The following is a 26,685-nucleotide window of genomic DNA, read 5'->3' as shown; positions in this document are numbered from 1 at the left end:
TATATATATATATATATATATATATATATATATGATTTTATATAATACATAAAATAATCAAATATATAGTAATAAGCAATCAGCAATCATGGCACATGTCAAACCTTTACATGGCAGTGAATATGGCTGAATGTTATTTAGAAATACAAATAAACTCTCCCAAATAGGTAATAATCCACTGTATACGCTCCAAGGTTTGCTTTTCTTTTTGTAGTTATGCATTCAGTTTTCCTCTCACTTAAGATTGACAGAATACTGAGCTACATCATGGGATGTGTTTTGTATCTTTGAGCATGGAGGTGTGTATGTACATGAAAAATATATTTATTCTGAATATATTTTAAGAATACAATTCGCTTTTACAGTTGCATTTTAAGCATATTCATATCTCCCCCTCCTTATATGTGAATATTTTAAGCGTTCATATATTGAGATACAATGAAATCTTGACATTCATGATAATTACAGATACAGTCATCCCTTGCATTAGACCACATAACCTGGCTAGTGTTTTTTGCTTGTTTTCTAGCAATAATTAGGTGTGATTTAAAAGATTATCATTTTCTTCTACCTATATTAGTTTTCCAAACTCTCATTTATGTTGTCACAATCCATCATCTTCCTCAGGACTAGTTAATCCCAACCAGTCTGTGCATTCTATCATTTTTATCTCCACACATGTACACACAACCACTCTTCTGCCATATATCTGCAGTGCTTTAGGTTGAGGAAAGTATGGCAAAACACCAAACATTTATTGATAAAATTATTTTCATCTTGTAGATGCAACAACAATTGCTTTCACATGAAAGTTTCATCCTGTCAAAGGTGTTTTGGAAACACATTTAGAAGAGGGGTCTACACCATGAGTTATCTTCATATAAGACACAGCTCAGAATACAAAACCATGTACAAACAGATAGATAAATGTCATGCTTACAAAAATAGACAGTTTCACTGGTAACTGTTTAGTTTAACATTACTGTATTTTAATGCTATACCATGGGTTGTGTATTTAACATTGTTCCATGAGTTGTTTCCAGGGCGTGAGGTCAAAAGCCATACTGGAGACAGCCATAAAAGCAAGGACAAGGGCAATATGCTAAATATATACTTCTTTCTCCCTGTCTCTCTCCCTCTCTCCTTCTCGCTCTCCCTCTCTCCCTCCATATATATATCCCTCTCTCTTTCTTTATCTCTCTCCAGCTCTTTCTCTCTTTCTCTCATGCATGCATACACACAATTATAATTACACAATCATTCCATATTTTAAACTCATTAACATACACTGTATTACAGTTACATAAATGTGTTAACATGAAGCTTAAATTTATGCACCCAGTCAACTTTTAGATAAATTGCATTTACAAAACTCATAACTCTGACTGTGGTCATGCAGTTTAAAGTAATACCAACGTAATAAGTAATTCAGTAATAACAATAGCAGACGTCCTTCTTCGGGTTCCTCTGCGTTTCTTCTTCAGTCAAAATTGAAGTGCTGAGCTCAAAGGAAGTGCAGCAGTTTGGCTTCTCAGAAAGGCCAGTGAGTACTTATCATACAATACACAAAATTCAAATGTTTCAGTAGACTATGACTCCATATCAATGTACAAAATAATGCCTATATATTCAAATATTAACATTGTGCGATGACAGAAATGAGTTGAGAAAAGAGGACAACAGTATAGAGGTAACAGGACCTATGGGAGCATGGCTAGAGGTCAAAGGGTCATTTAAAGAGACCAAACAAAGCAAGGGGGCAGAGTGTAGAGGAAGTGGAGGTAACTCTTTGCCAGTGTCAGTTTGTCTCTACTTGTAAGCACAAGACCAACGTTATCTAAGCTACTCTTCTGCTGTCCTTGTGCTCCCTGCCATCAACTGTCCTTACACGTCCCGATGAATGATCTTTGTCTCTGCCTCTTGAAGTGGGACATCCTGTGAGAAGATGATGACATTTTGATTTTGGATTAAAGTCAAATACTTTAACACAAATACAAAAACAAAACACTTAATTGTCAATACAGTCATACTAAAAACGTATTGAATCCCACCTGACACCAGATAACTGACTAAATCTCACCACTGTGGTGAACAGCAGTGGTAGTTAGAGGTTTGCCTGTTACCTTAAATGTGTTTTGCAGGATGCGCAAACGATGCAGTTTCTCGTTAAGTAAGGGGTCGTTACATCGGCGGACAAAGGAACGCTTGTACTCTAGACGAGTAGGAGGCAGATGCTCATTCACAGGGGACAGACTGGCCCTCTCCAGGGCCCGGCACAGGTCACCCAGAGAATCAGCCTGCTGCCTGCGCTCTCGCTCCATGCCTGCAGGGGGCACCACACAGTAAAAGCATAAGAGCTCTTTGATTGCAAGCACTATTGGTGAGAAAAAGGTTTGTGGTTATGCTGAGAGAACTCTAAGAGCATGACACATCTGAAAACACATCACGCAGCCAAGAATGTGGGTATTAAATGGGTGAGCTGGTAGCTTTCACAAAAACACAACATTCTTAACTTTCTTCCTATGGGAAAGGAAGCGATAAAATATTCATTTTTGTTGGAGCTGTCATTATTTCATACATCACTGTCAGAAAAGAGTTATTTTCTGACAGTTCGAATGGCACAATTCCAAGCATCTCCACTGTCCCCAGCTAAAACTAGAGGTCTTTATCACAGATCAGAGCATTTTCTTCTATGCACAGTGCAGTATCTACACAATTTGTTGTGTTTCATTTGCTAAGAAAAAAAAGCAGAATTTGGAGCCTCTGCTATGTAATAATGCTATAGTGTGCACTGTAAGTATTACTTTCCTTTGTCAATTAGACAGGGTTAGTAGATAGAGAGGGTGGGGTTGGGGTGGAGGTGAGGATAAAGCCCTGGAGACAACGGTCTTTCCCTTTTACATGAGGTGAAATTAACCCTAGATAAAAGAGCTTCCTCTGCTGCTCTGGGGCATATGTGTTTGAGAATGTAGCCATGCATGTGAGTGTGTGTCTGCATGGGTAATGTGAGGATAAATGGTTGGCAAAGGCGTGACAGCTGAGAACTGTCAGAATGAGTTTTGGTCAGTTAGGATGTATCATAAGACTACCTTCCATGAAGTCAATAGAAGGGCTTATTAGAAAAGGGCATTCAGCCAAGATGTACAAGTACACACAGCAATCATCTGTTACATTATACTGTTTTGTCTGATACATATCCCTGTCTGAGGGATTCTATTATTGAACAAAACATTATAAAGATATCTCACACCCCTGCACAGTGCCTTTTTAATTGTCTCCCTTCTGGTAAAAGGTTAGAAACAATTTTATCTAGGACATCTCGGTTTCATGACAGCACCTACCCTTTCGCTAGACTGTTAAAATCAGCTCACAGCTTTATAATAGTTTTAAATAATGACCTTATATGGGGGGATGACCTCATTCCATGGTTTTAGCAAAGTCGTGATGTGCTGTAAGTGACTAGAAATTTGTAGGTTTGACCAGTTAAGTATTGAAATTGAATAAAAAATCATTAAGCAGCAATTGAATTTGATCCTCTATGTTCATCAATGTACAAAGTCCTATGTGATTTTTCAGTTGTTCTAATGATTTTATATAATTTGCATTTAGTTGCACACACCTTTTGAACCGCAGCCCTGCTGCACTCTAAGCCTGACTGTGTGTGACTCCTATCCTCCTATCTCAGTGTGCTTTGAGCACTCATCCTTCCTTCTCTGTTACCTGCAGCTTTACTGTACGCCTGTCCCAGTGGGTAGTGCTGCGCTTCCTTGTGTCCAGACGTCCCCGCCGTGGCCGCCAGGATGGCGTGCAGGCCGCTGTCCCGGGGCAGAGTGAAGCTGCGGTGCTTTCCTGCCCTCCCACCCCCGGCGAAGGGAGGCAACCGGCTGGGCGGGCTGGTCTGGCGGGGTGTGACGGGGCAGTAGCGCTCAGGCAGGGGGCCGCGCTGGGCGGGCAGCGTGGACTGGCGGTGCAACTCCACGGGGAGGGGCCCGCCGGGGTCCAGGAACACGGAGTCATCCAGCGGCAGAGTCTGGAGGAAATGCAGGCCAGAGCTGCCCAGCGGTGTCTCGATCAGGTCTTGCCAGGAGCGCCGCTGGCTGCCGGAACGGCGGCTGGGGGAGGAGGAGCCACTTATGCTGCCCAGCTGGGGCTCGCCGTGGAACTCCTCATGCGGGGAGCGCGGCTGAACGCTCTCGGTGGAGGGCGGTCGCACGTGTTTGGGCTCCAGATAGGGACTGACCTGCTGCACATACACAGATATGTTTGAAGGTTGGTGCAGAGAACACTGCCAAGGTTGATGATGATCGCTGAGGTTTAAAAAACAGCCAAGCTATATATCACATGATGCATTGCAAGGATTTGATTATTCCACATAATTTTAAGTGAAATTAATAATGAATTTCTTTTTCATTATTTTTAAAAATCTAAATCCACTGAGTTTATGAGGAAAGTAATAAAGAACATTGAGAATTGTGCCATATCCCTGACCCAGAGCTATCAATATCAGTTCTGCTTTATGTCAGAGATCAGAACATGCAGTATTCCAGTAGCGAACCGTGACCATTAAACCTGGGCCCGTTCCCATTCCTGTCCTAATTAACTGCACTAAAGAAAAAAAATTGACATGACAGTACAGCTTTAGAAACGCAATAAACAATAATATCTGTACTAGATAACTTCTTAAGCAAAATAAGGTTCCAACAAAATGAGGTTCACAGCTCCGTGTTCCTCGAGAGCATAATATGTAAACAACGCGCACGAGGGCATCAAAGGACTGAATCGAAACTAGCTAGCGGTGGTACGCTAACGACAGCTAGCGTCGCCACAGCGGGCGGAAATTATCATACAGTTAAGCCCGCCCACTAAGAGGGAAGATATGATTGGTCAATTTTGCTGTCATTTGAAACTGGTATTGCGCTGAATTATAACTGCTTGGCCCTCTGTAAATGAACAGCGGGCATCACAGTCCTGATAGGGGGAGACACAGGCTCACAGGCTTCCACTTAACCCCTCCAACACAGATTGAATAGACACGGTTGAATAATTAATTTGCTTATATTTTTGTAATTGTTTAGATGTCGATTGTCAAACTTTAAGTAGATAAAATAAAACTGGATAATTATATTATATATATTTATGTTTTAAGAATATTTTTAGGCCCTCTGAGAGGGCGTAGAGGGCCCTGACAGTTCCCCAATGCAGTATTCACACGTGCACAAACAAACTGCCACCCACAGAAATATGCGCATGCACACTCACACATACATGCACACAGCCCTTCTGTAGAACATCACAAGCCTCTTCTGGTTTGCATGTCCCTCATTAAGCAGAGTGTGGTGTCATGGGAAGCCTTTTAGAGCTCCCCTTGGTCTGAGAATTTACAGCCACCAAACTGGTCTCCAGAGCATTAATAATTAATAAATTCTTCTATTCCTCAGTTTTTCACACCTCATCTTTAATCTCTCTCTCTTTCCTTTGCTCACAGTTCCATTTAATCTTCCTGTTCCATCTGTTCACAGCTTGTCTTTTTTTAACCATTATGTCTCAAGCCCACCTGTTTATTCAAGCTCATCTGGGTAGATAAGATGAGAAACAACCTGTCGTGCTACTGTTATCCAACAGATCCTGGTGCCCTGAGGAGGAAGAGATTTCTCAAAAGATGAGTTGTGATACGTACTAAGACAGGATAAGTGTCATAGGGTGGAGGAGGACTGTCTTGTTTAGGCATAGAAGACATGTGATCCATGTCCTCATGGTCACTCTCACTCCAGTAATCTAGAGGAGATACAAAAAAAAAAAAAAAAAAAAAAACAAATTAGTGCCCAATGATTGGCTAGAAAAAAATTACACCATTTTGTAATACTTATTATTATTCCTTTATTATGCTGCTACATACAAACACCATGTTAATAGAGTTCATATTAATAGCCTTTCTGAACCCATCAGTCAAGTCACTTTGCCATGCCGTCATTTTTAACTCCGCACTCAATATCTCCAGCACATCGGAAAAAGCCTTACATATATTTATAGAATGTATAGACCAGATCAGACAAGATCAGTGTGAAGGAATAATTGATCTGACAGAATCAGCGGTGCATGTAGGCATCCTCTCACCATGATCCTGCCGAATTCTCTCCTGCTCAGAGTGAGCTGCCGCTGCCATGTTTAATCGACTCAGCCACCTGCGAGCCGACGGTGGGAAAAAAACACGCCAGTCACCTGGGGAGCTGCTAAATCCTCTCAACATGTTACTTAAACGTTCTGGGAGCACCGCGGTGCCCTTAGAATAAGACATGAAGCTGCACCGGTACTAGGGATGAGCTGTGTTAGCCATCTTCTAGGTCTTTGCCACTGGTCAGTTTCTGCCCAAAGGACCTGCTGTTATCTGGATATTTTTGGCATGGTAGACCTCATTTATCTCAGTATTGCTGATAGGTAAAAATCTTGGACACACTGTGTGTTGCTTATAAATTAACAGTCTGTTATTGTACACGTATGAAAGGCACCTGTAAGAAAAGACTATCTGGGTACACGGCAGCACGTTTTAGTAAAGTGCCTGGTCAGGGTGTATCCAGTGTACTCTATAGTCTGTAGTGAATCAGACAATATTATGATGACTCTCACGTCCTCTTCTGGCTGGTTTGGGTATTGCAGGGCAAGGGTAGGGTTGTGTTAATGAAATGCACCTGTGGGTAGTTAAATGAAATGCAACAAGCGTGCCACAGAGGCGAATGTCGCTGCAGTGACATTCTCTCGTACTAGGCTACCTGTACTCTGATGCAGCAATCAAACGTGCAGTGTAAGCAGTGTCATTTATTGTAGCTGTTTGGACCTTTTCATCTCTTATTAGAAGCTCTTTTTATCATTGGCATAGACAGTGTTTGTAACATTTCCCCACTTTGATTAAATAAAACTTTTGCAGTCTCCACCAGCCAGCTGTCATATGTATGTAAGAAATATATTGCCAGTCTAACAGTGCCCGGTGGTCCCTCACCTGTTCATGTCATCCACATTATCTGCTGCAAAGTAGAAGCTCTTGATCTTGGGATGGCATGCCTTAAAAGCGCTTTAATGCAAAAAATAATAATAGTAATAATAATTAGAATTCAGCAGTCCTTGTGCTGGTGCTTTAATACCTGTTAAGCACGAGGCTCTACTTACAACTTCTTACGGCATTCGTTTGCCCGATCGATTTTGAACTCAGGCAAGCAGACAAAACCCTCGGCCTTCTCATCCTGCAAAAGAGAAACGCAGGTTCTACTGGAACAGAGCGAACAGCACATGCTCAATTAACCAGCACAGCTGAGCATTCACAGGTGAACACTTCGTAGGTGAGCACTCACACATGAGCGCTCGCAGGTGAGCACATCCTAAGCTCTTAAGACTTTTTATAATCCTGTCTCACCTCCTCATTGATATACCAGTACAGGCAGGTGTCCTTCAGCACCACCCAGTACTTCTTCCACTTCTGAGAAAAGTAGCTTTTAGCATCTTTCTTCTTCCAGAGTAAGCCTTGGCAGTCTCCCTGGCCCAGGTCCTTACAGGAGATCCGCCGCTTGCTGTTGGCAGAGAGTGATCCAGCTAAGAAAAAAATTGAGGGAAGATCAAGAAAGAAGAGAGGGAGGGATGAGTGTAAGAAGACATTAGGACACGAGGACAGCATTATCCTATGATCTCATAAGAGGCTAATTTGAATTATCCGTGTCTCACCTCTCAACTTCTTCTTCGACCTTGACAGCACCGATGACCGATCAAATGTCTGCAAGACATAACGGCTCCATCAGTCAAACCCAACTGCACACGTGACCTTTTCTCACCTCTGCAGTAGCCGCGTGACACTCACATGATACACAGAGGCAGTGTCGGAGGTGGGAGTGGATACTGAGTCCTGACGCAGCATCTCCATTTGCAGGGCTGGTACCAGGGTGTAATGTACGGGGCTGTTCCCTTTCTCATTTTTCATCCGGCTCCGCCTACTGCTGCTTCGACCAATCACGTACTCCTCAGGGCCTGCCTTATCCTCACCAGCATAACGGAGCAGGGAATTCTCTGTGTGCACAGTGGCATGATAATTAGCAATTATAAATTAGTGGAATATGCAGAAGCTATTACGCCTGCTCATGTGAACTCCTGTATAACGCTACATGTCTCATTCCCACTGGAACATTATGCTCTGGCTGATGTCAAATTTAAATTATTCAAGATCTTGTTTTTCAGAAACTTAAAAACCCAAACTCTGTCATCTTTGTTCATCTGTCATCTTCAGCTAATGCAATCTGTTATTTACCTAAAGTAACTACAGGTTGCTGGCTTATAAATAAAGAAACACACATTCTGTCACTGTGACTAAACAGACTCTCTGCTCCTACCCTCTATTGCTGCTGAGGCAATCTTAGCCAATCAGATGCCAGTACCTTAACAGAACCGCCCCCTTGGAGTTTCCATGGCAATGGAATACCACAGAATCCCAAATTCTTAGACAAAGAGAAGGACATTCATGCATAGAAACACACAGTGAGGAGAGCAGGAGAGGGGAGGGGGGACGGGGGTCAACTCAGAGCAAAAGCCACCGATTACAAAGGACACTGAAAAGAAGCATTAGGCTCAGATGGAGCCTGATGGGGAAATGAATCAGTATTCATGGCTTCAGCATGACCAAACGAAGAAGGCCGAGCAGAACCTTCCCTCCCTCTGCGTCTCTCTCTCTCTCTCTCTCTCTCTCTCTCTCTATCCCTCACCCACCTCTCCTGAGCTCCTTCTTCAGCTTGGCTGGGTCTTCATAGTCTCCCACCCAGTTGTACTCCACCGGCATGGAGATGGGCCTCAGTCTGCCTGGCTCACACATACCCACGGATTGCATCAAAAACACACAACACAAAACACTAGTACACTTCTCTCATTTCCCCCAGTACAGAGACATAGACAGTGCCTAGTCTGAGATCTGCAAGCGTTTTCACTAAAGATCTCATTTCGCCACAGGTTCTGGCTAACCTGCAGAGATCTGACCCAATAGCGATCCACATCTAAGTCGTACCGAGGTTTATAAACATCTGTGATCTGAATTGAAGAGCAGATCAGTGCACTCACCACATGTTAAGGTGTTGTCCCTGCGCACAGGAGGTGGACCCTGGTTCTGCTCGTATTCGTAGCAGTAAAGAACCGCATCCTCGTCCAGCACAGGGAAGCGACGCCTGCACTCTTGGTCCAGGAAGGAGTTGGGTGACTCAGAACCCTTAGCAACTTCTTCTTGGGTCGGGTCGGTGATTATTTCTGTGTCTTCTCTGCAGGATAAAAAAAGGAGCGAGAGATTGAGTTTGTGTGATTGATCAGTGAGTGTGCAGTTCAGAGTCAGATTAATGAAGGTGTCGCTGTTTGTGACTCATCTAGCGCAGAGCAGTACAGATCTCGCAAGACTCTAGGTTTGAATGTGTTATATTTGAATATGTGTGAACTGACCTAGAGGAAAAATTGTGTTTTTGTTTGTGTGTGTGTGTGTGCACTAGGATTTGTGTGTGTTTGTGTCCATGTACCTGGATACACATAAATCGTCTGGTAAAGGAGAGACATACAGCATGTTCTATTATGTTTGCGGGTGTACGTGTGTGTGTGTGTGTGTGTGTGTGTGTGTGTGTGTGTGTGTGTGTGTGTGTGTGTGTGTGTGTGTGTGTGTGTGTGTGTGTGTGTGTGTGTGCTCGCACCTGGGTGCGTATGGCTCTTCCGGTGGGGGTGGGATGTAGAACTCCTGCAGGGCATTACTGTCCCGCCTGGATGGGGTGCTGAGAGTGCTGGAGGGCGTGGCTACGCTGCTGCCGGGGCTCGTGGGCATGATGGGCTAAGCAAGGAGCAGAAGCACAAGTCAGCCGTAGCCTCTCACACACACTGCTGCCTTACGGACCAGCTGACAGGAGACACTCTCTGTAGCCAGAGGAACATGATGTCCCAAAAAAAAGGCTCCTGTTCTAAAAGTTGAGCTTGTTCCTGGCCTCAACCTGCTCTTTTCCTCTTTGACCCACTGTAAGTGCCTTTGGCATAGTTATTATGTAGTTTGTTATGTATGTCAGACCTTACCACACTGCACTCAGTTTCATCCCAAGCTTTTAGCATTCACAGCAGATTTCACTTTCTTAGAAATGGACCCTGTACATACACTCACTGCGCCCTTCATTACTACATACTCCCTGTTAGCTGGATGTTTTAGGGCTGTGGGACATACTCGGCACAGCATTTTACTGCAAAACATCCAGCTAACAATGTTCCTGTGGTCGGACAAAGCAAATTGAAGTAAATAACACAAATTGTATATGGCAACAGATGGGCTGTGGACTCTCAGCATACACCTGCAGGGTGGGTTGGTGTTGCAGATACAGTGGCAGGGGAGTGTATGTGGCCATGCTGTTTGTAGCTGAAATATGAGCTGTATAGAGGAAAGCATTTGAACACGATGTACCATTGGCAGCCTGGACCAAATCTGCATTTTCTGTTGGCCATTATTAAAATGCATGACCGGCAGGAGCAGGAGCAGGGATAAGGGACAGAGGGATCAGCAGTAGATTAGAGGCAAGAGAGAGCAGGGAGGAAGAGGAGAAGAAAGAGCCGGGCTTCATCGTGCCCTACGGTTGGTCAGAGCCCTCGGGGCAGACAGCTTTGAACGGAGCATATCCCTCTGTACGGGAGCCGAGTCACCGGTGATCATCAATTCATATGTGCCCCATAAATGACCCTTAGACAGACCCAGACGTGTGTATGTGTGCACACGCGTGCACACACCCACACGCACACATCCGCGTTACCTGCAAAGCCAAGGGCTTCCACCTCATGTTCTTCAGTAAAGCAGGGGCGGACGTGAGAGTGCTCTGTGGCCGTTTCTTCAGGGTCAGAGACACCCCAGCCGGGTCGCCACGCAAAGAGTTCACCAAGTTCTTTAACTGCCAGCCCACCTGTGCAACCAGCAACAGACCTCACCATTTAGACCCTCAAATATCCATCAACTACAAATAAAATAGGGTTAGCTGTGTATGCGTGTGTACATGGGTGTGTGGCGGGGTCCGTTTCAGAGTGTGTATGCCAGAGGATTAACGAGCGATAATTACACACCACTGTCTGATGATTGACCTGAATGACCTCATCTCCAGCATGGATTTTCTTACAGCGGTCGGCTGGAGACTACAAGAAAAAGTTCAAAAAGTGGAAAAATAGGATGGAAGGGTAGAAAGAAAAAAATGGTAATTACAAACAACTCTACACACTCAGAAATTTCCTCAGATCAACCAAATCTATAATGCCGATGTGTAGTTGTATTATTATCATTATACTGTTATTGCTGAAACTATGAAAGTAACCCATTACCCCCTCTGTTGTCCCAGTAATGACATGTAGGCCATCATACGTTGACTTGATGTACATGCCCTTGGGGAAGGAGACAGTCATTTTAGAGCTATTGCCTGAAAATACTGGTCACGCTGCCACTCTCTATCAAAACCTCCAGCCATGCACCACAAATAGACAACCAAGCTCCAGAATGGGGGAGAAGGACTCGAAAAAAAGGAGAGTGGGAGAGAATGTGGTTTATTTTTATACTTCTCTGCCCAGGCTCCATCGAGTGTGGCCAGAAACTGCTGCAGGGCTTGTGTTTGTGTCCGTGTGACTGCGTATGGGAGCGGGAGTGCACGGGGGCATTACCGCTCCTAGCCTGCAAGGTCTCTGCTGCTAGCAGCCTTGGTTTAGCGCACAGTAACGTGCAGAGGGGACATGCTAGCGTGTCATACTCCCGCCGTGCAACGAAACCTGCTCAGTCTGCCTTTTATGACTGCAGTTCAAACACAACCGGCCCCTCTGAGCCTTATGAGCTGTTCACAGCACTGCCCCTGTGATCCAGGCAACCACGGCAACTCCCTTCATACTTTAAAATATGATGTGATCAGGACATGCCGACGCTTCCCAGGGTGTTTCATCTGAAGCAGCCCTGCGTGTTAGCTGTGCCTTGTTGAATTTCACATGCAACAGGGAGAGCAAGACGATGGGGGGGTGACGGAAGAGCGGTGCGGATGTGTGTGTTCTCACACCCACCAGCCCCTCGCTGGATCTGATGTTGTCCAGCTGTATCACTTCCAGATGAGCAGCCTGGGATACCATGGGGTCTGACGACAGCGTGATGATGTGATCACACACCCCAGAAAGCATCTTACACTGCAGAGAGAGGGGGAAAGGTAAGAGATGGAAGACTTGATGGTGTTTCAGGACAAGCCTTTTTTTTTCAGGTAACCATATTCCAAACTTTTCTGCACAACACTCAAGACTAAGGTAATAGTAAATAAAATAAGGCATCGCTATTGTGGCCTCTCTCTCTATTTCTCTCTCTCCCCATTTTTTTTATGGGGAAGAGACACTGCTGTGTTGCAATATGATGATCTTCTGCATGGTCACCGTGACTCCCCATAAACACCATCTGTGTCGTGTGATGTGATCACATGACCAGATAGCAGTCATGTGACCAGATGGCAGTCATGTGAGCACATGAGCAGTCTAAAATTTGCCTTATTTAAATTTTTTTTAAGAGTCCGCCTCTGATCTGTCTTCCTGCCGCCAACCTTTTCACATTATGTCTCTGTGATGGTGATTCTTACATCCACCCATGTAAAAATGCCTGCATGTTGCTGAAATACAGAGCTGTGCCTGTCATTAGTGGGAGTTTTCACAGAACTGCTGCTGAAAGTCTCTCTCTGTCTGCCAGTCTCTCTCAGCAGGCGTGTAGCCCTGTCCTGGTATTTATAGCAGGAGGGCATCTGCGTCCTGACCAGCACTGCAGTGCTCTATAAATCACACACACATACACACACACACACACACACACACACACACACACACACACACACACACACACACACACACACACACACACACACAAAAAAAACTCTTCTCTTACCACATGCAGTATTTTATTTTCGGTTTCATATACAGTGCTGTCCTGAAAAAGAGAGAGAGAGAGAGAGAGAGAGAGAGAGAGAATGTTTTTTTTGCACCCTATTACATGTATGTCATCACTAATATACGAAATCCTGTGTTTTCTGTTGACAGCAGCTGCACCTCATCTGTAACTAGACCCTGTACTGACTCTTGTTAACAAAAGGAAGAGATAATTAGTGAATGGTGAATTGCTCGGGCAGGCGTGGCGGACGGATGCAGGTGTGAGCGCGGTGTGCGAAGCGTGGAAAAGTGCACACCATGCTGCCCAGCCCACTCAGAGGCGCCGGAGGCTGTCGAGCCATCACTCTCCGACAACGGGGGAAGCAGTGAGTCAGTCCTCCCACACTGCACTGCTGCAGCACTTCCTGGTCTTCTCTCTCCCCTTCTCTCCTCTCTACTCTTCACCTCTTCTCTCCTCTCCTCCCCTCTCATCTTCTCTCCTCTCATCTTCACTCCTCCCCTCTCCTCTCCCCTCCCCTCTTCTCTCCTCCCCTCTCCTCTCTCCTCTTCTCACCTCTCCTCTCTTCTCCCCTCTCCTCTTCTCTCCTCTCCTTCCCTCTCATCTTCTCCCCTCTCCTCTTCTCTCCTCCCCTCTGCTCTCTCTCCTCCCCTCCCCTCTCCTGTCTTCTCCTCCACACTTCTCCTCTGCTCCTCTCCGCATCTCCTCTCCTTCGCTCCTCCTGTCACCGCACCACCATCAGCCCTCCACAGCTGCGTGTCTGTTCTGCAGTGTGGGGGATGGAGGGAATGACGTGGGTGACGGGGGTGACGGGAGTGGCGTTCCGGAAACGGCTCATCTGGCCAGGACTGTGTTTATGACAATCAGACAGCACGCTGGGAGTCTCCGTCTGCCTACAGACTCTTTCTCATCATGACCCTTCCCATAATTAAAACTCATCTATAATATCTATGCATCTTTGCATGTCAGCTTGTATAAAAATGTCAGTTACACATCTATTTGCACCCACGCACATTACATATCATTATGGCCTAATTCTATAGACTCAAAGTTCTGGGACAGCGGTTTCCATCTCCTCCCTCCCACAGGAGTGGGTCCATCAGCAGTCTCCCTGCCCTGTGCTGCAGAAACACTATTTCAGTGCAGAGTACTGGAGCTGAAAACAGAATCCGCTGTCCTGAAAACATCAGGCTCCTCTCAAACCTTGTGCCTTTAAAAAGTCTCCGCAGTCTTAAGGACTTAAAAATCAACCCTCAAACATCAGCCCCAAGCATGCTGGGGCCAAAATGCACAGATATGGGCATGTGGGTTGTCGGCGGGGGTGTGGGGGGGGGGCACCTGCTGCACTATGGTCGTCAGCTCCAGGCACAGCTGGATCACGTTGTTCCTGGTCAAGGAGTAGTCTGCCACCGCAGCGAACGGAGACCTGAGGGAGGAGCAAGACCGTCAGATCAGCCTCGGCCACCGGCAGACCGAACCCTCCCACGGTCTGCATTCCCAGGCACTAATGGTGATAGTGAAAATATAGTGAATATATAAGATCGTATAGTGATGAGTGAGGAGGAAGAGTGAGGGAGACGATGAGTGGCAGAGACGAGACAGGAAAGGCCGAAAGAAAGGAGTGAGTGTATATTGTGGTCCGTTGCACACATTCACGGAGGGTCAGTCCTGGACAGTGGCACTGCGTGAGAACATTCAGACCCGAGCACACCCTTCCCCACTGTCATCCTGTCCCCACAGGGCTCCTGACTGGAACATTCTCAAACAGCTCCCATGCATTTAGGTATCGTAATGAAGGCGACACAGTAATGGTATTATTGCAGTAAGCAAACTTTGAATGAAAACGAGGGTGTAATAACCCATAAGCCATGAACCGCAGCCCTATGAACTGTTGTTCAGTGGTTATTTCACTCCCATTAAGACGGTGAGGTGGTGTCTTACTCTCATGAATATCATATATGTAGCCTGGATTCCTCCTCTTTACTTTGGTGATCTTTGGTCATGTTTGTAAGCCTAGATAATGGCATGTAAAGTTCGCCAGCCTACCATGACGCAGGGATACGGAGCAAGAAATGAGTTTCTCACTAGAATCACACATTACACAGTTAGCCAGAAGAGCCAATGCAGTGGACCAATGAGGAGGTGTCGCTAACACTGAGAGGAGGAGGAGCCAAGAGGAATTACCATATACATGCACAAACACACAGGCACGCGCACACACACGCACACATGCACACGCACACGCACACACTCAGACAGTTGAGTAAACAACAAAAACTCTTGGTCTTCCAGGGCTAAAAAAGGCCCTTACGTAAGAGCTTTACTCATCTTTTGTTTCTTAGCAGACTGCTCCACACCATTACATAAGGAAACAACATGAATGTGTTTTCTGGGACTGGAGGCATAATAAGCAAAGGCAAAATGTCTAGATTATTTGATTATTCGAGAATGGTTTTGATTAAATATAGATGCATGCGTGTGTGTGTGCGCGCGTGTGTGTGTGTGTGTGTGTGTGTGTGTGTGTGTGTGTGTGTGTGTGTGTGTGTGTGTGTGTGTGTGTGTGGGCTGACCTGTCGAGCCATGCCAGGAGGCTCTTGGCGGCAGCGATCAGGTCCACAACAGAGGTGAGGAAGTCGTTGGGGAGTTTGCGGGTGGCCCTCCCGTCGTAGTGGCCCCCTCGCCTGCGGCCCGTGATGAAGTTCTGCAGGTTCTTGGCGGAGGCATTGAGCTTATGGGACAGAGTCTTCAGATTCTCTGTCTCCAGACCATAGTTCTGAGGAAGAAGTTCATGTGAAGAAGCCATAGACAATGCAAATGTGAAATTTGAAAGCTTTTGTTAAGAAACAGGAGAATATTGTTCTAAGGGCCTGCTATACAGATCTATGTGTACATAAAAATTCAGTGTGTTGGTAAATAATGAAGAGGTATTTATGTGAGGAAAAGACATTCTGGACATTTTGTTCCATCTCAGAAGATGTTTTTAGAAGATGGAGTAGTGAGAAGGAAAGTTGCAAAATGCTTATTCAGAAATATGCAGTGCAGCCTGTGCAGGGTAAGTAGGTTGTACATATAATTCTCCAGGCTGTATGCCAAAGGATTGTGTGTGTTCTCTTTTTATACTTAACAGAGTTGTACATCAATACTCTTCAAAATCCATGTGGAATAAGCTGTTCGCCTGGATATCACTGACATGTAGATGTGTTTCCTGGGTCTTATGAATGGAGGAAATTTGGAATGGTGCCAAATATCACAACAGTAGAAGAATGCGAGGAGAGATGTTGTGCATAGTTTACAGTGGGACTTCACTACAGCTTCCAAAGCCAGTGAGCAGAGTGCCTGTGTCTTATCCAGCAGACACATTGACCCAGTAGTTTGTCCTCCATCATCCACTACTCTCTGCCCAGCCATGCTCTGCCACTTTTATAGCAATGCCACAACCTTCTTTTTGCACAACGCTTGGTTGCACATGGGAGCCTGTGGGCTCTGCAGAGGGAGTTGGGGCTGGGATGAGTAATCATATTTAGCAGTGCAGGGCTTCACACTGGGCCGGTATTAAAAAAGCATAACAAAAGGACCCTTAGCGAAGGGGCCAGCCGTAAGCACATGACTGATGGCTATCACTGGAGGATGGGTTGGAAAGGGCAAGCTGGCACATCCAGACACTCACATGAGTTTTCTTTTCCAATCCTAATCCTCCAGCAGAACAATGCTGCTTTTTAACACCTCTTGATTCTTGCTATCCTTCCCTCACCTCTAATCCTGTCACCCTTCCATCCACACTCTCCCACGCTCACTTGCTTTTGTTCCTAGACGCTCTCTCTCTCAAACCCACCCTCTCCCTCAACCCCCCCTCCACCGCCATCCACAAAACCACTCTCTGTCAAACTCCAAACCCTCTCTCAAACACCTCTCTCAAATTCAAAACTCTCTCTCAAACACCTCTATTTCAAATTCAAAACTCTGTCTCAAACACCTCTCTGTCAAACACTTCTCTCTCAATCTCTTTTATCTCAAACTTCTTGTTCTCAACCCTCCCCTCTCAAGCACCACCAACCCCCTCCCTTCTTTCCATCAAACCCAAAGCTCTCTCCCTTTCTCTCCTTTCTCACTCATACCCCTCTCTCAAACAACACTCTCTCACTCATACCCCCACTCTCAAACAACACTCTCTCTCCCAACCCCCCTCCTCTCTCAATGCTCCCCTGTGAACTCCCCCAAACCCTCTCAACGATCAAACCCACAGCACTCTCTTTCCCAAACCTCTCTCTCTTTATTCTCCTTATCCCTCAATGTGTATCTTGTTCTTTCTCTTTGCTTCTCACTCTCTCTATCTCTCACTCACTCCTGCTAATATCTACATGCTTTGCTAGAGCAGGTCTAAAAGCAGTCTGTGTGGTTACAGATAATAACAAGGATAATCCTTTAGATTTTTAGGGATTTATGTTTGATATGACTAATATCAATTACAACTTCACAAAAACAGTGTGAAGGCATAGAATGAAAAAGGTCAGGAGCATTAGCCAAATTATTTTACACCAGTAAAGTGTATCTTCCCACAAAAAACAATGATGAAAGAATGGCACAGAATAGGGCTGGGCGATATGAACTCAAATCAATATCCTGATTAATTGAACATTTTACCTCGATTACGATTTACCTCGATTACAGTTCATTATTAAAGCTGGGATACTTTTTCAAATTAAAGAGGCCATATTGTTTATAATGATTATAATATTTACAAAAAGGTAGCTTCCCTGTTGCTGACTGGACAGGGTGTAGTCACGGACTACACATACAAAATACTTTTAAGTACATTAACAAAGAATTAACATATATTTATATTAAGTATATATTAAGTATATAAATTATATATGTTATATGATTAAAATTAAAAGCCAAGAACCAAAATTATCAACATGGCCAAAATGATGTCTGTTAGAGGCCCTGAATGTTGTTTTCAATGTATTTTCGGTTAATTGCCCAGCCCTAGCACATAATCTTCTAATTTATAACATAGCCACGATTTTTTTGACTGACACAGCCGCCCTGAGCGTCCCCCAGGCACTGCTGTGTCCAACAATCTCTGACCTCCTGGTCGGAGCAGTTCATTTCACCAGCATGCACTGAAGATTAAAGGTCAGGCCAGGCCCATGGGCGTGCACTCTGAACACAGAGGATGCTGGGTTCCGTGCTCACCAGGGCACACAGCAGGTCCACGGCCTCCAGGATGAGCTCCTGGTGCCCGATGCGAGACACGCCCAGGTCCTCCAGCTCCTGGTGGGTGATACGTAGCAGCTGCTCCCCTCCCACCTTCTCCTGCTCGAAGTTCTTCACGTACTGCTGCAGGCAGTCGTCCAAGCCTGCGACCAAGAACCACACAGGCACGGCAGATGAAGGCAACGAGAGAGGCACTTACACCAGCATTTCTCACTCTCTTTGAAGTACTCCTTGTTATTTTCAGGGAATTCCTCGCAATGCTTGATCAATATTAGCGGATTCAGGTTTAACATTCGTTTCATTACGATGGCTGAACCTCATTCCACATTTAGTTCAGATAATTAATTTCTCTGTTGACCGTAGACACTTAATTTTCCACATCCTAGAGAGAGACGAAGAGAGGGCTATCTGTAGGCAAGGACTGTGAACTTCGATCTAATGAGACTGTGACAAGTATTGATGAGTCACTGAGCTAAGGAACGCAGTGTCTCTGGGGTCAGAGAGTAATGGAAAAGCAGGGGGCCTTCTGTCTGTTTACACCATGTTAATGGCCACACTGCGACTCCTCGTCCTGCTACGCAGGTGCCGGCTGTGTGGCGGGAGCTGGGACGGAAAGCTCTCGGAGGCAAACACAGAGTGCTGCGCGCTGCCCCGAGCACGCTTGAGCCCACATACTGGAAGCACTAATGTGGAGGAACTCTAATCCGAAGCGACACATGCGTCTCTCGCGCGGAAGCTGCGAGTTTGTGTGAATGTTAACATTAGTGTTATCACTAAAGGGTATTTAATGTACACAACTACACAGACAGATAGATCATTTCAAATGACAAGGGAAGATGGGAATGCTTTGTCACGCAGCTGTTCAAACATTCTTTACTTTGTGCATACACAAATACACACATGGACGGACACACACACACACACACACACACACACACACACACACATACACACACACACAATGTCGATTGCCCTGCCGTCATAGACACATATCCATGGACTATTGTCATCATTCAGGGTAGATCCGCTTGGCAAAACATGGTTGTCAGGGAAACACACCACCCACTTTCCGTACACTGACCCTCCTGGGGTGGCTTATTCTTTTACACGCTTAGCAAATAAAGAAGCTGACATCACTAAACAGAGCTATATTTACACACCCGACACACATGCACCACACACAGCGAGCAGTCGTGTTCAAATGAAAATGAAAAATTCATGATCCGCTTGGGGTTGCAAGAGTCTCATCTTGTACACAAAAGACAGGATGGCAGAGAAGAGCAGTCATAATAATTATCTGATCAATATAGACAGAAAAATCTTTTGTGAGATGCCAGTGCGTGGTGTTGGGCCTCTGGGATGTGATTACTGGCTCACAGAGACAGCAGACGCCGCCACTCCACCCGTCTTCTAGTCACTATTGTCCCACTGCACCTCCCCAGCCCCTCCACCTTTTATTTCCATCTATCTATTGCCCCAGCTCCCCTTCTGAACCCACCCCAGCCACACCCCACACACCCCCTTTCCATTCGACTCTCGCCCCCGTTTTGTTTGCTATCTCCCCCCAGAACGTCCCAACAAAAGGAGGAGGCTCTGGGACTAGACCCCGCTCTCTCTAATCAAAGCTCCGATCTGTTACCTAATCTCCCCTAGCGTGGAGCAGGGCCATAAACCTAATGGAGCGTGAAGTGTAAAAGTTGGGCTCGCAGCTAAATGATAACATACTGCTGGAGAGGTCTGGGGGCTTCTCGGTCCGATTCAGGGAATTACAAAACCAGCTCCTCTGCCACGCTTATCTTAGCTGAGTCCAGAACCAAGGAATCTGTCACTGTATGTTGCTATAGAAACGGTACCGGAACAAGCAGATTTAATTAGGTCCTCATTATCACTCACAAAAAGAGGTGTGTGCATGATTTATGCGCGAATATACCAATAAGACGCGGAATAATCAAAGCTGTGGCGGCAGTGCATGTTATGAACAGTCCTCAGAACTACTCACAGAGGAGCTTCTCTGCTTTTTGGATGGTGTGCTGTGCTAGAATGCTGAGGTAGAAGCACTTCAGTACTGTTATGCAGGTTCAAAGAATAATTCTCAGCACAGCACAGCACTGTAGACAAATGCAAAAAAAAATGTATACACTTGCTTGGAATCATATCAAAATTTCTGAGAGAAGTAGCTGAATTTTCTCCTCATATCTCAAATGCCCCAATATTACTTGTCATGAAAGGATGTATCTTTTTTTTTTAATGGTGATTCTCCCCACAGAAGTACACAGGCTTTTCCACATGACACAGTTTATCCACAAGCACTTTAGAAGCAGATGAGCTAATCTATGAAGTGAGGAGCACTTGTGCTATTGCTGAGAGAGGCACGGCTCCTCACAGAGAGCCAGTGTACACAAACAGGGAACTCTCTGATTAGGAGGACATTAAGCTGCTGGTAATTGCAGCTACTGTGACTGTGTTAAAATCACATACAAGAGTGTGAAAAGTTAATCTGAATCGTTAATCCCTTTCAAAATATAAGGGTTAATCAACCATACAGAGCAAAGGAGTGAGGGAGTGAAAGATGAAATGTTTAATATTAGTACACATCGGAACAGATTAGAAGCCAGTTCACTGGAATCCTCAATCCTGCAAATAACCCGAGAACTCTGAGTCGTGTAACTGGAAATAAGGGTATCCCTGAACTAAAGGAGGTATTAGGAACTTTGGTATGCTCAATGACAAGGATATTTATAGCCAGGCAGAAGGATAATTGCAAGGGACACGCTTGTTCTAAGACACATGCAGCCAATCACTGCATCTGTCCGAGCTGTGGCACATCCAATGTCAAGGCCAGAGCAACATTTCAAAACAGTACACAAGAGGACACCTGAGACAATAGTGTCAATTAGTTGACTCTATAATCCTTATTTCATGCCATATACCCATGAATGAATCCATACAGGAGACAATCAGTGGGTTGTATTCCTTCACCTAAACATATTTAAATATAAAATGAATAATGGTTGAGAAGAATCTCAAATGTGAGGAAGAATATAGACCCACTGCAGAAGACCACATTACATAAGTGAGGACAGACTGCAGGAATCAGCAAAACGTCCACGCTGCTGAGTACATAAAGCCATTCACAAAGACTAGTGTTTCATGGATATAATGAACACACTTGGGACCACTCATCGTGATTATCATAAGACTATTTAATAAAACATGCATTTGATCAGGACAGTATTTGATTATCATTCTTCCTGAGGTGATAGATCTCAGATGAAATTCACTTGTTATTGCTTTTATGTGAATCACTTTGAATTGCTACTGTATATAAGAAGTGGCATTCTATAAATAAACTACCATGCCTTGCCTTTTCTTTGCATTTCTGAAACCCAAAATGCTAAAATGGCTTGAATTCAGAGAGTGCAGGAGACAGCAAGAGGCAGGAAGCACCAGAGGGACAGGGGGAAGGTCAGGGATCTCTACAGCCTTAGACAGGCTGCTGTTTGGCCCTCTGAGACCCTCCTTGGCATCGCCACAAAGCCATATGCTAATGCTGCAGGCGCAGAATGCTAATTGTGGCATGCTGGGGGCCACAGAGTGAGAACACAGGACACATCAGCATGTGGGATTGTTATAGCAAAGTTCGCAACTAGAGAGATCTGAGGTTTGTGGTGATGGGCCACCCTTTAAACATCAATGGTTTTCCAGTCTAAGGAGCATCACTTTCTGAGCCCATTGCTATGGGTCTGTTTCTCTGTTCACCACAGACAGCAATCGACATTTAGACAACAAAGAATCCAAGTCAAATCAAGGCTTAACTTTGATGAAAAAACAAGGAAAGTAAGTTGATCTTTGTAGGTAGGTCTGCATATTAAGATCACAGTGTGGCTTTCTCCCTCTCTGACATCATTGCCATCTATCCTCTATTTTCACCTTCTAAGGTCACAGGAGGAGCTTCATTTATCATTCATTTAGACCACAGAAGAGCAATTAATAGAACAGAATTAATAGAACACAGAATTAATAGAACATAGAATTTTTAGAACACAGAATGTGGTTAACTTAGTTCCATTACTCCTTGTAGTGATGGTTTGTCTGAATGGTGGTGTAAACACATATCTGGATGTAATTCTTTGAGAATTGTACAGCAAAGTACGAGAACCATCCTGCATTCCAGAGCCGGGTGATTGCAGTAATAGCCTCAGAACTGAGAGGCCACAACGGACAGACACTTGGAGGAGTCGATCAGGCAGTAGTACCACCACTCTACTCTCACCCATGTCCTCCATGATATCCACAATCAGGCCAGAAATATCCCAGTCTCTCCAGAACCCTAAAAGCGCAGTCAAAAATATACCTAAAAATGGCGGATGTGCATTCACCTCCGCAACAAATAGTCTGCCACAAAATATATAAGCTATTAAAGGCATGAGACCTGCCTTAAAACAGCCTTTGGGCATGTGTGAGGGAATGCAAGAACAGATGCTGCACTTGAAATGCACTCGACAGGCAGACCCTGACAGCCGTCAAGTCATGCTATGCCTCCAGTGTGGATTGGGATATCCTTATGCTTTACTGTATGGTATTAACATATAGAGAAGAAGCCCAAAGAGGGCGGGGGAAGCTATGTGAAGTGTAGGACATTCCACATATACCACCACACTTGTGCCTGAGGGTGAAATAAGGAGAAACATCAGCAAAACGGTGCTGCATCCACATGTGCCTGCTGTTTGAGAGAATAGTCAAATGTACGGCACCATGACCAGGTGCTCAAGTAGTGTCTGTGTGTGTGTGTGTGTGTGTGTGTGTGTGTGTGTGTGTGTGTGTGTGTGTGTGTGTGTGTGTGTGTGTATGTGTGTGTGTGTGTGTGTGTGTGTGTGTGTGTGTGTGTGTGTGTGTGTGTGTGTGTGTGTGTGTGTGTGTGTGTGTGTGTGTGTGTGTGTGTTTCTTGCTAATTCTTGCACACACTGCTGATTAAAAGGCTCTAATAAGCACACGGCCACAAGCACCTTCCAACAGCCGGCCTCACCACAGGGACTTCAGAAAAGGTTCTCTCTTTATCTCTCTCTGTCTGTCTCTCTCTCTGTGTCTTTCTCTCTCTCTCTCTCTCTCTCTCTCTCTCTCTCTCTCTCTCTCTCTCCCACACACACACACACACACACACACACACACACACACACATCCACAATATCTTGCAATGCTTGCTTAACTGAGCAGCTGATAATGTAACTTGTACTTTCTTGTCCTCTACAGATGATGATAAACCTCTTCAGAGTCAAGACAGTGTGAACGCAACACATCTTCCAAGAGGTGTCAAACTGGGAGAGAGGCAATTTGTGTGAGAGTTAAGGCCCTTCCTACATTTCTCTGTTAGTCATGGGTGGACCATGGCCAATATCACCAAGAACACATACACCCACTCTCCATGCGACCAACACTGTATAATTTGCTATGTCCGTCTTTGCCACTTCCGTTTATTTCTTGCCAGACTGGCCATTGCATCCTTCATCCATTCCATCCTCCACTTTTCTGATTGTTCTCCACGAGCTCTAACAAAGAGCCACCTGTAACAGCCAGGTCCAGATTGTCTGTTGCTGGTGAGTGGCAACATATACAGGCTTTGGAAATAAGTGAATAAGTGCCTGATAGGCACAGCAGACCTGGTCATGAGGCTGAGGTGCCTCTCTTAGTCATGGGTGGATCACCATGAACACAAACACCCAAGAAGTCAATAGGCACATCAGCCCTGTTCATGTAGCACAGGTGGGAGTACATGAATAAACTCCTCAAAGCTGGACTAAGGCAATCACCTATGTGACCTAGAAAACTGTGTCCCTGCACCTGTAACAACATTTGCATGGTTCTTTGCATGCACACTCACTCTCTCTCTCTCTCTCTCTCTCTCTCTCTCTTTCTCATAGTTCAAAGATTCAGGCAATTATGATCTCTCTCTCTCTCTCTCTCTCTCTCTCTCTCACACACACACACACACACACACACACACACACACACACACACACATACAAACCAAGAGAGAGCAAATCTTATCCAAAACACAAGGTAAAGCAGGAGCCCAACACATGAACAGGAACTGTCTCAGAGAGAAATGAGTTATTGATCCAATTTGTTCACATAGGTGAGTGAATTCCTTGAAAGCAACACTGCTGTAAACATGACCCAGAGGACAAGAAGGACAACAGCTGATAGAAAGTGTTTCCCTGTAGGTAAACAAGGAATTAATATTGTTTATTGTTTATTGCTTCTTTATGGTCACTAACACATTTGATTCTGCTAACAGCAGAAGCTGAAGAACCACTGAGATTCTATCACGCAAAAACAATAAGTTCAATCTAATTTCCTTCTACATTTACAAATGGTAAAAGATTTATCTGATGCACTGTGTATCTGGAACATCATAGAGGGCTTAGGAGAGCCCCTCAGACTGTCGGGGAGACCCAGCTGATTACTCACTTTGCACGTGACCCATCACTACTCATTCAGTATGACGCGACGACGTGACCACTCATCCATCCAACTCTGTTCATTAATGCAATAACAGTAAACGCCTTTTAGGATCCTGTCTTATTACACTGACTTGTTACGCATTGCTATGACAGCCAGGTGAATGTAATACACATAGCACAAAATTGCTATAACTGCTTAAATAGGTTAATATGCGTCTTCTCGTATGGTTTCCAGCCCCCTTCAGCCATTGTATCAATGTTTCAAATAAAGACTAACGACGTGCTTTCAGAAACACACCACCACGCAAAAAACATACATGTTTGCACTGTGAAAAACGATTTGAATGCATGAAACATTCGTTGTCTGATGCGTCTCTAATATTGAAGATGAATATATATTTTATAGGTATAGATATATAGATACAGATAGAATATATAGATTTTTTTTTTTGCATATTCAATTTGCTACCCACCTTTCATCCAGTCCACCACTTGGCTTGTTGTCCACTTGCTTACAGGTTCCATGACCAAAGCCATCGTGGAAGTTTTTGTTGTCAGTGCCAAACAAAGGTGCAAAAGAAGCAATTCAGAACATTCAGCTGCGAAATTCCCTGATATTTATATCGGATTCTGTTTCATCCATTTCGCGTTCCCTTGGAAATGTACATGGGCAGAATACTTTGTCAAAACGCTGGTGCTCCGTCAAGCCCAAAGCATTTCGGTCTCGGTAAAATAGCAGAGATTCAATGCATTCCTCTGTACTTGTCTTTTGAGGGCGACCAAACGATTCCTTGATTTATCCTGAGCATTCTTTGCGCATTCTTTCCTTCTTGACGGCTTATTCACATAGCGATATTTCTACGTTTTGCACTTATCCGGGGAGCGCCGAATCAAGACAAGACGATAAAAAACACGTCAACATCAGGTCGGACGACTCAAGCTGTTGCCAGTAGTAAACAGTATGCGCGTCCCTCGCGCACACTCGTATGACTCGCGCTCTTATCCTCTGTTGCCCGTCATTTCTAGACAATCACAGCATATGGAGCAGACCTGGCCGATACAGCGTTTTCCTGCTTGATTTTGTTGCATATGTAAAGCCTCAAATACAAATGATGGTTGAGCTAATCACAATGGGCGTCCACAATTCAGAGATTCTGAGAGCAACCAGACCTATCATTGCTGCTGGGCTTTGCCGTGTCATTTAACCATTCAAATAGACTTCACTAATAGACTGCATTGTTTTCTCGCCAAATATGTATATTGATATATTTACTGGAACTGAATGATTGCCAATTGTCAAATAAAATATGTATATGTAAGTACGTATGTATTTCCATTTTCTCCTCTCCGGGTTTAAAGTGATGTTTTTTAAGCTAAGGAGAGACGTACTCAATGCTTTTTCTGTGATCATTCAATAATAAACGCTCACAGCCAACTCGGATATCATTAACATCAATTAAATCACTCTCTTGTTCACCAATTGGTAAATCATTGCTTAATTGTCAGTAACACTACGACATTGCCATACTGAAATGTAAAATATGCATATTTCCCATAGAGACCAATGGAGCCTGATATGACTTTAGAGTAGCTTACATGACATGTTGTAGTCAGTCAGCTCACCGTTGTCTCAAAATAAGTGTTACAATTCAAATCTGCTCCAAGATGCATAGAGGCTAATTGTGGAACTATATCAGACAGGCATATTTGTTCATTCATGATGTAAAAATGAAGAATACCACTGTGTGAATTCCTTAGGCAACTAACTAGCTTCAAAGAATTCACATAGCCTATAGTAATCTAATCTAGTAATCAATGCAGTGCAGTTAGAGTATGGTTAAGACAACTCGTGCATGACAAGATAGGCTAAAGTCGCTGTGTTATGTTTCTGTTTGTGGTTACATACACACGCATAGAAAACAAATGAAAAAAACATGAGTGATCAGTTCAAACATTTGTTGATAGACCTCTAGTGTTTCTTATTACCAGAAAATAACCAAGAGACCAGGAAGCTTGCATATTTAATCATGCATTTGGCTTCAGTATAAAACAACAACAAAAACCTCTCCAAACCATCCCCCGCAA

The 26,685-nt window shown here is 44.5% G+C and overlaps 1 protein-coding gene across 3 annotated transcripts; it reads right to left on the bottom strand.

The window, feature by feature from the left end:
- Window positions 1–385: 385 nt before the first annotated feature.
- Window positions 386–25,816, bottom strand: cnksr2b (connector enhancer of kinase suppressor of Ras 2b). 3 transcript variants are annotated; one of them, XM_076980275.1, is made up of 22 exons: window positions 25,074–25,816; window positions 18,119–18,282; window positions 15,493–15,695; window positions 14,261–14,348; window positions 12,923–12,964; window positions 12,067–12,186; window positions 11,347–11,406; window positions 11,095–11,163; window positions 10,791–10,937; window positions 9,699–9,832; window positions 9,088–9,281; window positions 8,743–8,832; window positions 7,844–8,049; window positions 7,711–7,759; window positions 7,406–7,581; window positions 7,162–7,235; window positions 6,995–7,066; window positions 6,115–6,182; window positions 5,678–5,775; window positions 3,721–4,240; window positions 2,124–2,323; window positions 386–1,935 (listed from the first exon to the last, which is right to left on the bottom strand). In XM_076980275.1, the coding sequence occupies exons 1-22, from the start codon at window positions 25,135–25,137 to the stop codon at window positions 1,885–1,887; spliced, it is 2,889 nt and encodes a 962-aa protein (XP_076836390.1). In that variant the 5' UTR covers window positions 25,138–25,816; the 3' UTR covers window positions 386–1,884. The 3 variants fall into 3 exon arrangements, with proteins under 3 accessions (XP_076836390.1, XP_076836389.1, XP_076836391.1); XM_076980274.1 differs by having other exon boundaries at window positions 3,721–4,243; window positions 25,074–25,815; XM_076980276.1 differs by lacking the exons at window positions 10,791–10,937; window positions 11,095–11,163; window positions 11,347–11,406 and having other exon boundaries at window positions 387–1,935; window positions 3,721–4,243; window positions 25,074–25,814.
- Window positions 25,817–26,685: the final 869 nt, after the last annotated feature.

This window comes from Brachyhypopomus gauderio, chromosome 18 (assembly GCF_052324685.1).
Source record: "Brachyhypopomus gauderio isolate BG-103 chromosome 18, BGAUD_0.2, whole genome shotgun sequence".
NCBI lineage: Eukaryota > Metazoa > Chordata > Actinopteri > Gymnotiformes > Hypopomidae > Brachyhypopomus > Brachyhypopomus gauderio.
Note: the sequence above shows the minus strand (reverse complement) of the source record. Positions and strands in the feature narration are given on the sequence as shown.

Excerpts from the sequence above, each read along its gene's own strand:
- cnksr2b (XM_076980274.1), bottom strand. The coding sequence starts at position 25,137 with ATGGCTTTGGTCATGGAACCTGTAAGCAAGTGGACAACAAGCCAAGTG. Across the intron at positions 11,164-11,346 it reads TTACTGGGACAACAGAGGGG|TCTCCAGCCGACCGCTGTAA; the intron begins GTAATGGGTTAC and ends TTTTTCTTGTAG. Across the intron at positions 4,244-5,677 it reads ATGACACTTATCCTGTCTTA|CAGGTCAGTCCCTATCTGGA; the intron begins GTACGTATCACA and ends GTGTATGTGCAG.